Source organism: Felis catus, chromosome A1 (assembly GCF_018350175.1).
Source record: "Felis catus isolate Fca126 chromosome A1, F.catus_Fca126_mat1.0, whole genome shotgun sequence".
In the NCBI taxonomy this organism is placed as follows: domain Eukaryota; kingdom Metazoa; phylum Chordata; class Mammalia; order Carnivora; family Felidae; genus Felis; species Felis catus.
In genome coordinates, this window is record NC_058368.1 from 3,990,957 (window position 1) to 4,005,890 (window position 14,934).

General features: G+C 48.6%; 1 protein-coding gene across 5 annotated transcripts in view; it reads right to left on the reverse strand.

Annotated features, from left to right (window-relative positions):
• The window catches only part of SACS (sacsin molecular chaperone), an 86,085-nt gene that overhangs the window by 15,621 nt on the left and 55,530 nt on the right, over nucleotides 1-14,934 (reverse strand). For 4 of the 5 annotated variants that reach the window (XM_045040956.1, XM_045040986.1, XM_045041013.1 and 1 more), the window contains 4 exons: nucleotides 12,046-12,192; nucleotides 7,942-9,424; nucleotides 7,224-7,315; nucleotides 1,360-1,386 (listed from right to left, as the gene is read on the reverse strand). In XM_045040956.1, the coding sequence (XP_044896891.1) occupies nucleotides 1,360-1,386; nucleotides 7,224-7,315; nucleotides 7,942-9,424; nucleotides 12,046-12,192 (1,749 nt within the window). The remainder of the gene's footprint in view (nucleotides 1-1,359; nucleotides 1,387-7,223; nucleotides 7,316-7,941; nucleotides 9,425-12,045; nucleotides 12,193-14,934) is intronic. The other variant, XM_006927166.5, reaches the window with a different exon arrangement.

Below are 14,934 nucleotides of genomic sequence, written 5' to 3' on the forward strand. Positions count from 1 at the left end.
CAAATCTCCCTGCAAACACACGTGCGAGTGCAAGTCCAATGCAACGGTAAGCTAGAGGGGGGTCACTCCTTCCGAGAAACAAAAAGGAAGGAGGCGAAGGAAGGACCAAGTCAAGAAGGGAAAGGGAAGCGCCACGTCTGCCCGCCATCACTCCATCTGGCACCGGGCACGTCTAAGTGGCAGCACCGCGGGTGCCACGGGGGTCCGGGGGGTCGCTACTCTAACACGGGCCACGCCAAGGTGGCTCAAAACTCGCACTGGTGACCAAATTTCTTCCCGGGAAGTCCACGCTGACACTCTGCGGCTGCCTTCCTGGAGTTGGTCTAGAAGAGGAGAGTGACCGACTGGAGAGGTCACTCGCCGGCATCACCCAGAGCGCCCCCACGGCAGGCGGAAGCCACACCGCCTACTCCTACCGCCGTCGCGCTTCCCTCTTTGATTACACCTCAAAACTACAGGCCCCGTGAAGGCTTCAAAATATCTAGTAATAGTAGCTGTGGATGACACGTCACTTACGAGCTAGAAACCAAATTTCGTATTTATGGGAATCGTCAATATAACCAATGACTTGGTTTCCCAATCAGTTTGAGCACGGGTATACGTTACTTCAAAGAACTGAGCCACTCCAAAAATAGTATTTACCATAAAAGCAATTTCCATAAAGCAAATCTTGCAACCTCTAATTTTCCAGGTGAAACGTGAACTGGGGGAAAATAATACCAGTTGGGTCAAAATATTTTTATTAAAAAAAAAAAAAAAAAAAGACGGTCCGTAAAATGACACACTAGGCTCCGTAAGAACAATCGGCCGACTGCTCCTAAGGAGCGCGGTGTCAGCCACTTTGCTTTCCTGGGGGGGGGGGGGGGGGGGGGGGGGGCGCGAGGAGGGGGTGCTCTCTGCCATTCCTTCCTGGCTGCGGCACAGGGCGCCAGGCTCCACCAGGGGCGCCGTAGGGCTCCTCCCCACGGTCCCTGGTCCCAGGACTGGCTCCCCTCTAGCCTTTTTAATCGCAGACATTTATGTGTATCATGTAAGAAAGGGGTGTTCACTCTCCTACTCCCCCACTAGAAACCACAGCTTAAAATACAAATTTCAGCAGAATTCTTTCATTTGAAACTAAGTGTTCTGTGAAATGGATGTTTTCAAGTCATTTAGGTATGGTTTTACTGTCGTATGTCCAACCCCCATCTATACACCTATATTGGTACAGTTTCCTCTCTCCTTTAATATTTATTGGCATCAGAAAAAAAAAAGTTAACATAATTTCTAGCTACTTAGGTAAATGAAAAAACAAGATTCAAAGAATCAAATGAACAAAAACATCAGGCTACAAATAAACACAACATTCAGTTATCATACCTGAATATCCCCAGAGTAGTTGTTGTGCTAGAATACAATTAAATCCGATCTTAGAAAATGCCAGAATTGTCACAATTTCACATGACGGCTACAGAAATTATTCTATATCTTAAGATAACACTGTCTATGGAATCTTACACAACATATGTAAAAGAAAAGCCATACACACAAGTCCAAATATAGCAGAATATACATTTAAGATTTAAAAATGTATTTCAATGCAAACTAAATCCAAACTACATAAAGGTGGCGAATCTTAGTTTAGAAAGAGAGCAAAGACAAGAGCGGTAGGAACTCTGTATGTATAAATTACATTTCAACCACATAAGTAAAGTCATTTGATAAGCTCCCAATGTGCTTTTGTACAGATGACCATCATGTGACATTCAGATATACTAGGTAAGAATTAAGAAAGGGAAGACATGTGATTTGTGGAGCAAATCACTCCATAAACTGGGGTGTCTCTACAAAGTAGGTGCACGAGTTTTGGAGTATCTCTATGAAGTAAATAGAATTCTGACTCCACGATAAAGTAAGGGAGGCTTTATCATACGTTTTCACCGTTTGCCTATGGTAACCATAAATAATTTCAAACTTCAAAGAGCTGCTCCATGGCCATCTAAGCCATGATCAAGTACAACTCCACAGCTCTGTAGATGTGTGCATATTTGGGTACCTTAGGCTACACTTGGCAGCTAACACAGAGACCACGCTCTTACCAACGGAAGTTAAGCTCTCCTAACCTGAATACCCTTCCAATTACATGAGACGCAATACTGACTGTTAGAGATGGAGAAAAAAACAAGACCTCGCGCCACGTCTCACAGTCTAATGGGGAAGGCGGGCCTTAGACATGATTATAAACGATTAAGCAGGTACGCGGGTATGGGTACGAGTGATACGAGGAGCTCCGTGCTCCATGGGGACACGCGGGCCATGAGACAGACGAACACGAGGGAGCCAGATGGGGGGGGCAGAGGAAACCAGGTGTGCACCTAAGGGAAGACAAGGACAGGCTGTCTGCCAAATATGAGAAACATCAAGGGAGACAATCAAGGAGACTATTACAAATAATCACAGTCGGGGCGCCTGGGTGGCGCAGTCGGTTAAGCGTCCGACTTCAGCCAGGTCACGATCTCGCGGTCCGGGAGTTCGAGCCCCGCGTCAGGCTCTGGGCTGATGGCTCGGAGCCTGGAGCCTGTTTCCGATTCTGTGTCTCCCTCTCTCTCTGCCCCTCCCCCGTTCATGCTCTGGCTCTCTCTGTCCCAAAAATAAATAAACGTTGAAAAAAAAATTTTTTTTAAATAATCACAGTGCCAGCCAACACTGATATAACCTTTCCATGTACCAGGAATCTTTAGAACACCCAGAAAATGGAACCACATAATGCAGGGCCTCATCAGAAACGTTAAGAATTTTGGCCTTTGTTCAAAGGCAAAAGGCAGAAGCCTTTGAAAGATTTTCAGATAAGAAGTGGGAAAAACTTCAGAAAGATCATCGTAGCCGTACTGTTGCTGTATTAACTAGAGAGGCAAGGCCGGACGTGGGGAGACTTTGAGGTCATGCCGTATTCCAGGTGAAACATAACGGTGGCCAGAAGGAGGGTGAGGTGGGGTTGGGAGGCGTCCTAAGACAGGGCCCTTCTGTCCAAAAGGCAGCTGTGAAAGTAGGAACCTAGAGCATCCTCACGGCACAAATCCTGCACCAAAATCTTTGGAATACTGCTGATCTATGTATCTGAGGTTGGCACCTGAAATTGCTTCTTCTGAAAAGTTCTGCATATATATATATACGTGTATACATATGGATATATTTGTGTGTGTATATGTATACACATATATGTATATGCATATACATACATACATACAGGACTGTCTCCACAATGAACTGTAAATCATTGCAAAGTAGTGTCAACGTGGACCAGGGGAATACACAGCCCCTCCAGACACAACGTCTGCAGTCTGTCCCCTGAACGTCTGAGAGGGAACACGGGGCCAGCTCTTCCGTGAGGTCCCCCACCCACCCCGACCTGCCACACCCTGCTTGCACCGACTCTGCTCTCAGTGTTTGACACATGACCCGTCACACTAACTGGCAGGGTTATTTGCACTGCTGTCCCCACTGGGTTGTGAGCTCCTTCCCTTCTACTCTTCTTTCTGTTGCTTCCGTTCAGCATGATGCCTGGTACCCAGGGGGAAATTCAGACAAATGGTTACTGGGAGTCTTTGGTCATGGAACGGAGCAAGGCAGGAGGCCATATGTAATAAGCAAGTATGAAAGTATTTTAAATAAATAGGATCCTGCTGCTAACCTAACAGGCTTTCCTGCCATTTGTCTGATTTAACTGCTTTTTTCCTCCTGATGTCCTCCAAAATCCATCTATCCGCTCTTCTAACTACTCTCTAAATTCTGACAGTCAAGCGTTTACTCGAGCAACGTAACACTCAAACGACTCCAATGAACACGACAATATACGGAGAGCAAGTGAGAGGACAGAAGATGCTCCTTTGAGGAGGAAGTACTAAACCACGGGCACGACCCCAGGGATTCCTCTGCCGCTTCATCTTCGCGCTCCTGCCTGCTGCAACACCATCCCCAGCCCCGCATACGGAAGCGTGAACGTGTCCAAGCAGGCTTGTCAAACGGGCACTGCGAGTAAGAAACAAAATAAGGGATCGTCCCTGCTCTCAGGGATTTTCTAGCCCAGCACGGCAAAGTTAGGACTGTGAGAAGGCCAGGGGGACTAAAGGGACCACGTCCTGAGCTCCCCGAGCAGAGGAGGGGCATCTACCCCCGCTGAGCAGGGCAGGGCACGCAAGGGGCGGCCTGTTGGAGACACGTGTGGGCTGAAGAGTAGGCGACGAACACAAGCCAGCGGGGCAGGTACAGGACAGGGAGGGTGTTCCAGGCAAAGGGAACGCGGTGCACAAAACCACAGACAAGACAAAACTTTCACTGGGGTAAAAGCAATTACCGAGCGGCCGCCGTGACGCGGCTCTACGTGCTACGCGGCGGTGGCAAGTGTCACAGGGCACAGGGCCCTGCGCTCGCCGAGCCTCTCAACCTACAAGTGCTTATGACGGCGAGAACAGAAGGGGGACACTGCGGGAACCAAGGCAGGAGATGGCGAGGTCCCCACCACAGAAAGCCCTGTCGCCCGCACGAACCACACCAGGTCGGCTCGGGAGGAAGCGGCGTCCACTGGGGATCCCGAGCAGGGGAGGGGTGCGTTCGGTGAAGAGCAAGCCCGGGAGCGAGGGGCTCTGTGAAAAGCCGCCTCGGCTACCACGGTGGCAGCACAGGAGGAGGAAGCCCGACGGACAGAACCGGGAAGCAGGGGCAACGGATCTGGGGGAGGAGGACTCGAGTCGTGAAAATGTTGATTTCGAGACACTTGCAGACCTCCGAGTCCAACGCGGCAACGGCGGCCGTTCCGCCGGTACTCACGACGTGCCCGGGACGGTGCTGAACCGTGTGCACCGCGGACACGTCACGCCGCGGTCACAGTCATGACTCCTGTGAGTGAACAGCACGGCAGAGCTCTTCTCGAACGAGCCCTGCCGCGGCACCGCAAACGGGACAAAGTCCAGGTAGTACGTTGTGACTGCCCACCTTCCCTGACCCACCCCGTGTTCGCCTGCCATTAACCTCGAAATAAAGCCATCTTGCATCGGGTATCGCTGAATCTTGAGGGCCTCAGCTACGCCCTCGTGGAAGGATGTAACTGTATTACCAAGTTACTGATCAGGAAACACAGGCTAAGTTGTTCAAAGTCACACAACGGAGGAGGCAGGAGTGAGCCCAGATCTGCGTGACTCCCAAGTCCTGACACATAACCGCTACGCCACACTGTCCCTCCTGGGACTGGGATGGTAACTGGAGATCAGCGGCTCTTACACACACCTGGCAGTGGGGGCCCGGGGCCACCTCACTCAAGGACAGCGAGGAGCAAAACAGAAGAGCGCAGAGGCGCCTGGGTGGCTCAGCTGGTTAACTGTCTGACTCTCGATCTCGGCTCAGGTCATGATCTTTCAGTTCGTGAGCTCGAGCCCCGCATCTGGCTCTGTGCTGATAGCTCAGAGTCCGCTTGCGCTCGCTCTCTCTCTCCCTCTCAAAATAAGTAAACTTGAACAAAAAAAGTTAGCGCTGAGAAGAGCTCCTGAGCTGGCCCAGATGCGGTGGATAAACTCAGGTACAGAATTCACAAAGAATTCTGGGAAGCAGGCATAAGAACAAGGACACAGAAAGAGAATGGTGTCATAAAAGCCAAGGAGTTCAAAGAGGGTGTGAGCAACAGCATCGAAGCTTCAGGGAGATGAGGGAAAAGTGACAAAAAGTCCACCGGATTTAACAAAAAAAAAGTCATTAATGGGTGACCTCGGCCCGGCAATTTTATCAGAATGCTAGCAGAAGCAAATGTTCATCTGCAGTGATAATGGATGATAAGGAGGTACAGACTTGATAAGCACGCCCCACTCGCTCTAGAAACTGGACCGGGACAGACTGCAAGAAAGGAAATCAAAGTCAGGCTTTGTTCTGTTTTCCTCAAGAAGGAAGAGACTGGAACACGTCCACAGCTAACAGTAAAGGGGCAGTCGCAGCAAAGAGTGAAAACACAAGCAGTAACTTAACGTTTAGCTCCGGATTCTAGACGTGATACAAGTAAAACTATCAACTAATGAGACAGATTTTACTTGAGCTATGAAATCAGAGAAGTACCCACAGCAGACAAAAAACCCTGATGTTTTAATTCTATGCCCAGAACTTCCAAAAACGGGCAACGGATGGTTACTGAGAGTCCAGTTCCTGGTTCACAGCTTTAGATCCTGATGGTAACAGCACTGCACACTCATGGAACTTGACTCCTGGAACTTGGACTCATCTTTAGTCTGCCACCCCCATCCCAATTCCCTTCCCTTGTATTTCAATAAATACGTGTATGATCGGTAGCAACTTGTCCTTTACTCATTATCCTCAAAAACACCATATACTGTAAAAGACACATCACAAAGAATATGCTTTATACCCTTAACCAATGGGACGAATCCAGAATTTTTCAGGCCAATATCCAACTTCGAAAAAGTTCAGGCAACAGTTCCCTAATGGAAAAGATGCTGGTGGAAGTTGAAAGGTGACATTAAACTGAGAACCATGGTGATTTTGCCCCCCAAGCCCTTCTGTCTTTTCCTAAAAAGAATTCTCAATATAAAGGACACCCATCCTTTGCCAAGACCTCAGGAGCCCCCTTTCCTGACCCTTCCATCTGTCTGCAGTCCCCAGAGCTGACAACACACAGCTGCACACAACTCGGGAGGGCAGGGCGGTATGGGTGACATAAGGCTGGCAGGTGCGAGACCTGAGCTCTGGGCACACGGGAGCTCCTGACCTTGAACCGAACCTCTCTCTCCTTCCTCTGTGCAATCCAACCGACCACAGCTGCGCCCACTACTACACAGGCTATGAGATAGGAGATGGGGGGGGGGGGCGGTGGGGCAGGGGAGGGGTCACGTGACAAAGGAACTGGGAAAGCATTAAAAAGTTGTGTAAGAAATTACCATAAAGGTACACCACCCGACCGTGACAGGAGAGGTTCTGAAATACGATACCTGCCACCTTTTGATTCTTTTAGATGTCAGAGTGTAGCACTGAAACACCTTAAAATATAACAATTACAACAGGCTGAACCATCTGAAATCATGACTTACAGATCTAGAGTGGGGAACTCCGGGCAATTTCATATTGGTACAACTTCATAGAGAACTTTTAAAAACTTTGTATTTTTAAAAATAGGTTTATGTAAAAAAAAAACTTTATATTTTTAAAAACAGGCTTATATATAAAAAAAGAAACTAAACAATTAATACCTCGGGTTTGGGCAGCTTCCTTTAAAGCAGCTATAAGATGAGGCTTCAGGCTATCCAAAATGAACCTTCCTTCAAGACCTGGGAAAAGGGACCTAAAACGTGAAAGGAACACAGCAGTGATAACCTTCTAACATAACAACTACAACATATTCATTTATTATGTCATTTCAAGGCAGTTAAATGTGCTAGCTTGCATAAATCACACTGCCCGCGGTGTGATCACACGGCAATACCTTTTGAGCAAATCTTAGCCAGGCTTCACTAACTTAAAATGTCGGCAGGCACCAAACCCAAGTCCAGAGGGGTCTAAACATCTCAGAATTCATTTTGTTTTCTGAAATGTCACACACACGCTCAGGTAGTTGACTTCATGTACTGTTCCCATTCAATCGAAATTGCCTCCAAACAATTCATCGCTAACTCCCCTTACTTCGTTATTCCTAGCACTTTAGGACCATGGCTTTCAGTGGCCCGCGCCTGCCACTCCGGAGAGCAGCAGCAGCTCGGGACACCCTCCGGCGGGCCCAGCCCCCAACGCTTTTGCACTTCAGCGGGTGCAAAGGGACCCTCCCGCGGGTGCAAAGGGACCCTCCGGCACGTTAACAAATGCTTCCGCCAGACGGCCCCTGACCGCCGCCTCCCCGCCCCCCACGCGGCCGACAGGTGGATTCCCACTAAAGGGGTCTGGGAGTCGAGGTGGGCAGGGGCGGGGCCGTACCTGGGATAGTCCTCTGAGGTAATGTAAATAACATCTTGATCTGATACAGATGACGAGAAGGGCACAAAGTTCCCGTTCTGCACGGGCAGCAGCTCCAGCCCCAGCAGCTCGCTGTAGGCCTGGTCGGAGAGCACGAACTCCAGGAGGTGGAGCTTCTCCCGGGCCCCGCCCGCGGGCGCGCTCTTCCGCAGCACCTGCCGCACCCACGCGGGCGTCACCTTGCGCACCGGCTTCGCGGGGGAGGCGGCCAGCTGCACGGCGGCCGCCAGGTTGGCCGGGACCTTGACGATGTGCTTCCCTGAGCTCTGGAGGTAGTTGAGCACGGCGGCGGTGCACTCCGCACTCTCGTCCAGCTCTGAGAAGTACGCCTGCTCCAGCCGGACCCACTGGTTGCTCGCGGAGTACAGGACCGCGTTCTGGAACAGCTCGTTGAACAGAGGCTCTAACACGGGCTGCCAGTGCACCTTGACCTTGCCGGCGTCGGGCCAAAGCCTGTAGATGAGGTCCGCCGACAGGGGGAAATCGGCGCTCCTCTCCGTCTCCAGGCGCTTGATGGAATCTAGGATGAGAGTCGCGTAGGCTTTGGGGACGACGTTCACGACCAGAAACTCGTTCCACAAGGCCGCCGGGTCTCTCCACTGGTCCAGCTCCCGCCACTTGATGCTTCGGCGATTGTCGGTCAGGCCAAAGAACCCGCTGATGTGAACGGGGAGGCCCGTTTTGCTCTCCTCACCCGGCGGTAAAGGAAGAAAACAGAAGGCTTTTCCTGAGAGATCAGCTGTGGCTCCTTCTTCGTCACCATCTCTCGATAAAGACATGGCTATTCCAATGATGGGGACAAACTTCAACTCGTCAGCCAAAGAATCAAGCTTCCCGCTGATCCCTCGCCCGCCCACACTGTTACACACCAGCCACGACGTTTTCTGGGCGTCCTTCCTATCCTCATCTTCTACAACTATATTTATATGATACGTGACACAGGTGATGCTGTTGCTTGGGACCTTCTTACAATAGTTGCTTATGGCAGTCTCCAGGATCTTTACAGAATTCGGCCGCTCGTGTCTCAGGGCCTGATTCTCGCTCGCAGTCACTCTGAACACCAGTTTCTCGGTTCCGTCGGCCTCTCGGACGTGTAAGGAGACGTCCTGCACGCTTTTCAGGAAGAGCAACACCGTGTCGGCGTCTGCCCTGAAAGAGTCGAACAGCTCGAGAACTTTCTGCTTATTGTACAGGTTACTGCTAAGCTGTGAAGGCTGGAGGCGAAGGGGGAAACGGAAAAATGTTCCCGGAAAATTGGCATTTACAAACGTTTCCTTGGTGCTTCCAAAAATGCCGATAAATGGCGCAAACTGGTCTGAAAGTTCACTCATTTCTTTGCTGTCGTCTTTGAGATTCCAACACTGGCCTGATTCGTGGGGACCAAAAAGCGTCTGATGAGGATCTAACATCCCAATCTGGTCACCACTAAAGATACAGGGAACATCTGTAAAGAAAAATTCGACACTCATGAACAACTCTGAAATTTGATAGACAATTATAATTACAATCAGACTGACTATCAAAGCATTACGTGTGGAAGAGCACAAACCATAAAGAGACTCTAATGCGGATTTGTCTAAAAACAAACTAAATTTAGCTTCAGAAATTTAATTTCTCTGAGCATGAAACATAATGGTTTCTCTTTTGATTCCGTAAGTATCAGGCAGGGAAACTTCTAATGATTACTGAGAAAATGTAAGATGTATCTTCAGACACCCGTTAAACGAGATATGCAACGACTACCTGGGTATTTATGCTCAGTCTCCGCAGCCGCATGAACCCAATTATGCAAAACGCAACTTCATCCCAGGCTCGCAATAAAAATTTCAACCGCAGATTCTCTGAAAAGCGGGGGAGAGAAAGCACAGCACAGCGACTGCCCGCCATGCTCCTCAGAGAGCAAAGGCCCCCGAGTGAGTCTGCAGTGAGCCCCGGGTTCGCCTCCACCCCCGGCCGCTCACACTGAGCGCATCTCAGAACCACGCAGAACCCAAGTGCGGTGCTGCAGGAGGCGCACTGCGGGCACAGCGTGGCTCATAAAACCGCTACCAGCTGCTTCGCCTGTTTCTCAACCAAAGACGGAATGACACTTAGACACTGGCAAAACGACTAGAATGTCAGATGCTCCGTACCTACAGAAATTCTTCACCACGGTGCCCCTGTAAGGACTCCGTGAGAGTGATTTCGACACGTTTTTCCGCACATGCTGACGTTAGCACCTAACCTTCAGGCAAGACACACCTTCAGTATCAACGGTCACCAACAGCAGGCTGAGCCGTCACCGACACTGACTCCTAAGCTCTCAGGTATTTTAAGTATGAAATGTGACGTCCCCCAACCCAGCCACTAAATCGATCAACAACGTGGTCGGATGGCACTCTTGTCTGTGCTCCCTTTACACCGTGTCCACACTCCCGTCACTTAAATTATGTCAGGGAGACTCCTGACAGTTATAAAGCATGATGCCGGACCTTTGCAAATCCTGTGTTTAGAGAATAACACTCCAGTTAACAATGTCCCACATAAACGTGCTCATTCTCAAACAGGGAACAAATCCACAGCATTTGCTGGCAGTCAGCCAGACTCTCTGACTAAACAATTCATTCCTGTACAACAGTCTCCACACTCATGCAATTCACGTCGGTGCCCCCATAAAATTTTAAAACTTCCATATGTCAGGGACCTACGGGGTACCACGCAAATGGCTGAACACGTGATCTTCGCATTCGTGTATAATGGTTATATAATGCTGTGATATATGATTTAGTGTATTATTTACTTACAATACTATATAATAATATAAATGCAATTTAAAAAACAGGCTTAGTAAAATTGGGCTATATAGTGAGTGTGACCCTATGTCCCCCCACCTGCCAAGGGTAGTCCCAATTCAGGCCAGCTGGCCAGCTGTTTGGGAACAATACCACCCTCTTGCACTCCGACCAGTGTCCCAATGTGAACAATGAATTATATGGTCACCCTAGCTATAGCTATAGCCCTGCCAGCTCCATCCTTCCTTCTCTTTCAAGTTCAAAACGCAAACAGAGTTTTGAAACTAAGGTGCCAATTACATTAAAAACAAAAACCTTTTACCACAAACTACAGTAAATACCGAGAGCTTTGACTCTGGAAACATAGTCATCCATTCTTAGAGATGTCTATACCACAAGTTCCAAGTATTTCCTGCTCTAACTATGAACCAGAACCCTCATATTCTTTCTAGATTCAACACATGATTTCAAAGTAATCTTTAAAATACTTCGGAGCTGGGGGCGCCTGAGTGGCTCAGTCGGTTAAGCGTCTGACTTCGGCTCGGGTCACGATCTTGCAGTTCTTGGGTTCGAGCTGGTTCGAACCGAGTTCTTGCGGTTCATCGGGCTCTGTGCTGACGGCTCGGAGCCAGGCTGCTTCAGATTCTGGGTCTCCCTCTCTCCCCACCCCTCCCCCACTCACACTCCATCTCTCTCAAAAATAAATATTTAAAAAAGTGCTTTAAAAAAATAAATAGAACAAATTAAAATACTCAGAAGTTTGAGAAGAGCAAAAATTTTATGAGGAAAATGTAGAGAAGCCAGAATCAAAGATCTTCACTTTGGCCGTCATCAATACTGCTGGGTATTACACTTTCGTCTTTAGTCGCTTGATATTTCAAAATGTGTACAAGAAAATCTATCAAAATCAGTTGGTCTCAGAGGTTCAGTGTGAAAATTCTGAGAGTAACAATTTGTGTGGGCATTTCAAGGGCTACATTTCAAACCTCACGTGAAGTGACTTAATAGATACTATCACACCGATCCCACTGGACTGTGAGGATATTAACTTTTGGCATCACATGGTGACGCTTCGGTGTGGCTACCGTGGCAACTTTAGAAAACCCAAGACACGCTGATAGTTCACTGGCATACTTCTCGCCGCTGCCAGAGAATTCGGGAGATGCCTCTGAAACCGGTTTCATCTGGAAACGATGCCTTTAAAACAGTATCATCTCCAAAGTGAACCAAATAAATTACAAAACATAGGTGAAAATACTTGGCACTGGTGTGACAGAAAAGGCGAATACTCTACCTGTTATATGGTAGACAGAATTAAACCCGATCCCGAATCTTCCCACCTTCAGAGGGTCGTCCTTCTTCCTGCTCCTTGCGATCTCCTGAATGCCATGCCAGTCCTCGGGGGTGAATACTGCATTGTTGTACACGTAGAGAGCCGGCCCTGCGGGGGAAATGCACGTGCAGGCGTTCAGAGAGAAGTAAGCCAGAGCGTTCGGCCCTCTTCCAGGAGCTTCCTCTACATAAAACCGCTTACTTGATGGCAAAAATGGAAAAAAGTGAAGGGAATGACTGGATTCTGCACCGTAATTCCAACGCTCACGGTAAAAACAAAAACATAAGCTAACAGCAAAAATTATTAGCAGAACAAAACATTATGGCTGGTCAAGAGCCCAAAAAGGAAAAATTAAGGGTGTTATGATACTTAGACATCCGAACCACAGGGCACACAAGGAAATTAATCAGAGTACACTATTACTGTGCAACATTCCTTCCTAAATAGCATGTTTAAATTTTTGTTTTGTAAATGCGATAGCCTGTACATGTACGGGAGGCCTTGCTATCTACGACAACCTTGTTCATATATTATTTCGTAAGGAGGAAAATAATCCTTCAGTCATGTTAATAATCACCTTGTTTGTTTTTGTTTCCATCAGCCTTTGGATTTTTCTATTCAAGGCATTACTTGTCTAACTACTGTAATCATTAATGTGACAAATTTTAAAATCAGCACCTCAGAATAATGCTACCCTGTCTCTAAAGTAGTTCCTTTAAAAAGTTCTCAAAATATTTGAATTTATAATCTGGATTTATAATTCAACATATTTTGGGGGCATCACTTTTTGAAACTTCTCTTCAGAATCTCTAACATTGTTTGAGTATGTTCAACTATAGTAATTCATCATATTTAAAAATAATTAACATTTTTCTTTTAAAAAGCTACTGAAGTAAACACCCACAGTAAAGTACAAAGACCTTACATGTGTGGCCTGGATGAACTCTGACAAAGTGAATAAGCCTGTGAAGCCTCCAACTAAATACAGAGAACATTCCAGCACCCCCCAGAAGCCTCTCCACGCGCACCTATAAATTCCAGCTCCCATACGGGGATGGTTGGCCATTGTTCGCGTTACAAAAACGGCCTGACGGCTGTGTGCAAACCAGTCCAAGAAGGGAGATGAGAGTTCCCAAGCTTGTCTGAGGAGGAGAAGCCCACGGCGGGTGAAGGGGACTCTGGGGCCAGGGGAGCTGGACGTCAGACCCGGATCCACCACTGCCAACTGAATCACTTCAGGCAAACTAAGGCCACTCAGGCTCAGTTTCCTCGTCAGTAAAATACGGATGAGAACAGCACCGCACTCGCAGATGAGATCATACAAATGAAGGCCCCGGCCCAACAACTACCACAGAGGAATCACCTACACAGTCAGATGTTGCTGCTGGCACGTACAAGCATCGGCGACTAACCAAATAACCGTTACAGGGATCTATAAAATCAGTACCGTACCACCCAAGAGCTAACGACAGCTGGTTTAGAATGGCATCCAGTGGGCAATGTCTGGTTCTGCCTCCCCCAAATCTCCGTGAAACATACCTCTGGAGACACAGAAACGGGGACCACAAAAACTGACCACACAGAACACGAGGACCGGGAGCGAGGCTCTTGCCAGAATCCAGAAAGAACCTGCGTAACTAGCAGGTCTACGGAGGGGAATTAGGAACCCAGCGGGAACACATCAGGTCACAGCGCCAGGAAGGAGGCACAGCGGGCCAGCCTGCAGGAAGACCCGCCTTCCTCCGTGCCAGCAGCCAGAAAATCCCTTGCTGCCCAGCTGCTCTTACAAGACATTTGTCAAGTTACCAAATAACAGATGCACGTTCTTACGAATCCAAGCGGAGTGCTTCACGGGAAAAGGAATTTCCTCCTCACATCCTCGATCTTCAGGGTTTACTGACACATCAGAACTGTTCCGATGCTATACATCCACAGGTGACAGACCCCCTGCACGTGGAACCGCCCTTACTCACTGGCTTCTGGAACATTCCTTCCACGAGGGCCAGTCGGTGTCTGAACGGGGTGGTGCGCAGAGGAGCGCCCCCACCCCACCCCGCACAGGCAGCAGAGAACTGGGTGAGTCAGCTAGACGCATCGGTCCTCACGGGCCTCCACACCCAGCAGGTATCACCCAGTTCTTTTTTCATGGTTTCGATCGAGGTGTTATCTGATCATACGCCTCCGGGACTCAGGAGGAAACTGTATGTATTCCACCTCTGTGTTCATCTTGAATCTCACCGAATCTCTGCCTCCATCGTGCAGATCAATTTTAAAATACCCCAATCTACCCTGATCAAAAGAACATCTCCTGGTTCTGAGAGTGAGATAACAAAACAATAAACCTCTTGAGAGAGAGAATTTTCTCTAACAAAAGTTGCAGTTATCTGGGAAGGAAAGGTTAGCAGCAGGCCTGCAATCTACTTTCTCCTTTTAAAAGGGAATATGGAGGTTGGGGGGGGGGGGGAGAGAGAGAGAGAGAGAGAGAGAGAGAGAGAGAGAGAGAGAGAACACAAGAACCCAGCCCAATCTCCTTGCAAACACGCTGACGACAGACCTCTGGGCAAACACACTCATGCTGTTTGCTAGCCGAGGAGTCTAGTGGAGGCTTCAGAACTTGATTATAAATAAACCTGGAATTTACAGATTTATGAAACACAACGTCCTGAAAAACTCACAAGCTACTGAACTACCGGAGAAAAACGTGTACGTGTTTTATGACCGTGTAGGTGCCGGCCTTCGCGCATCATTCCCAGGCCACCTCCGCTAACTCTAGGCCCAGGTGTGCCCTAACACAGCACGAACAGACCCAGCAGGAAGAGCGGGGAGTCCGACCCTTCTCCAGCCTTCCTT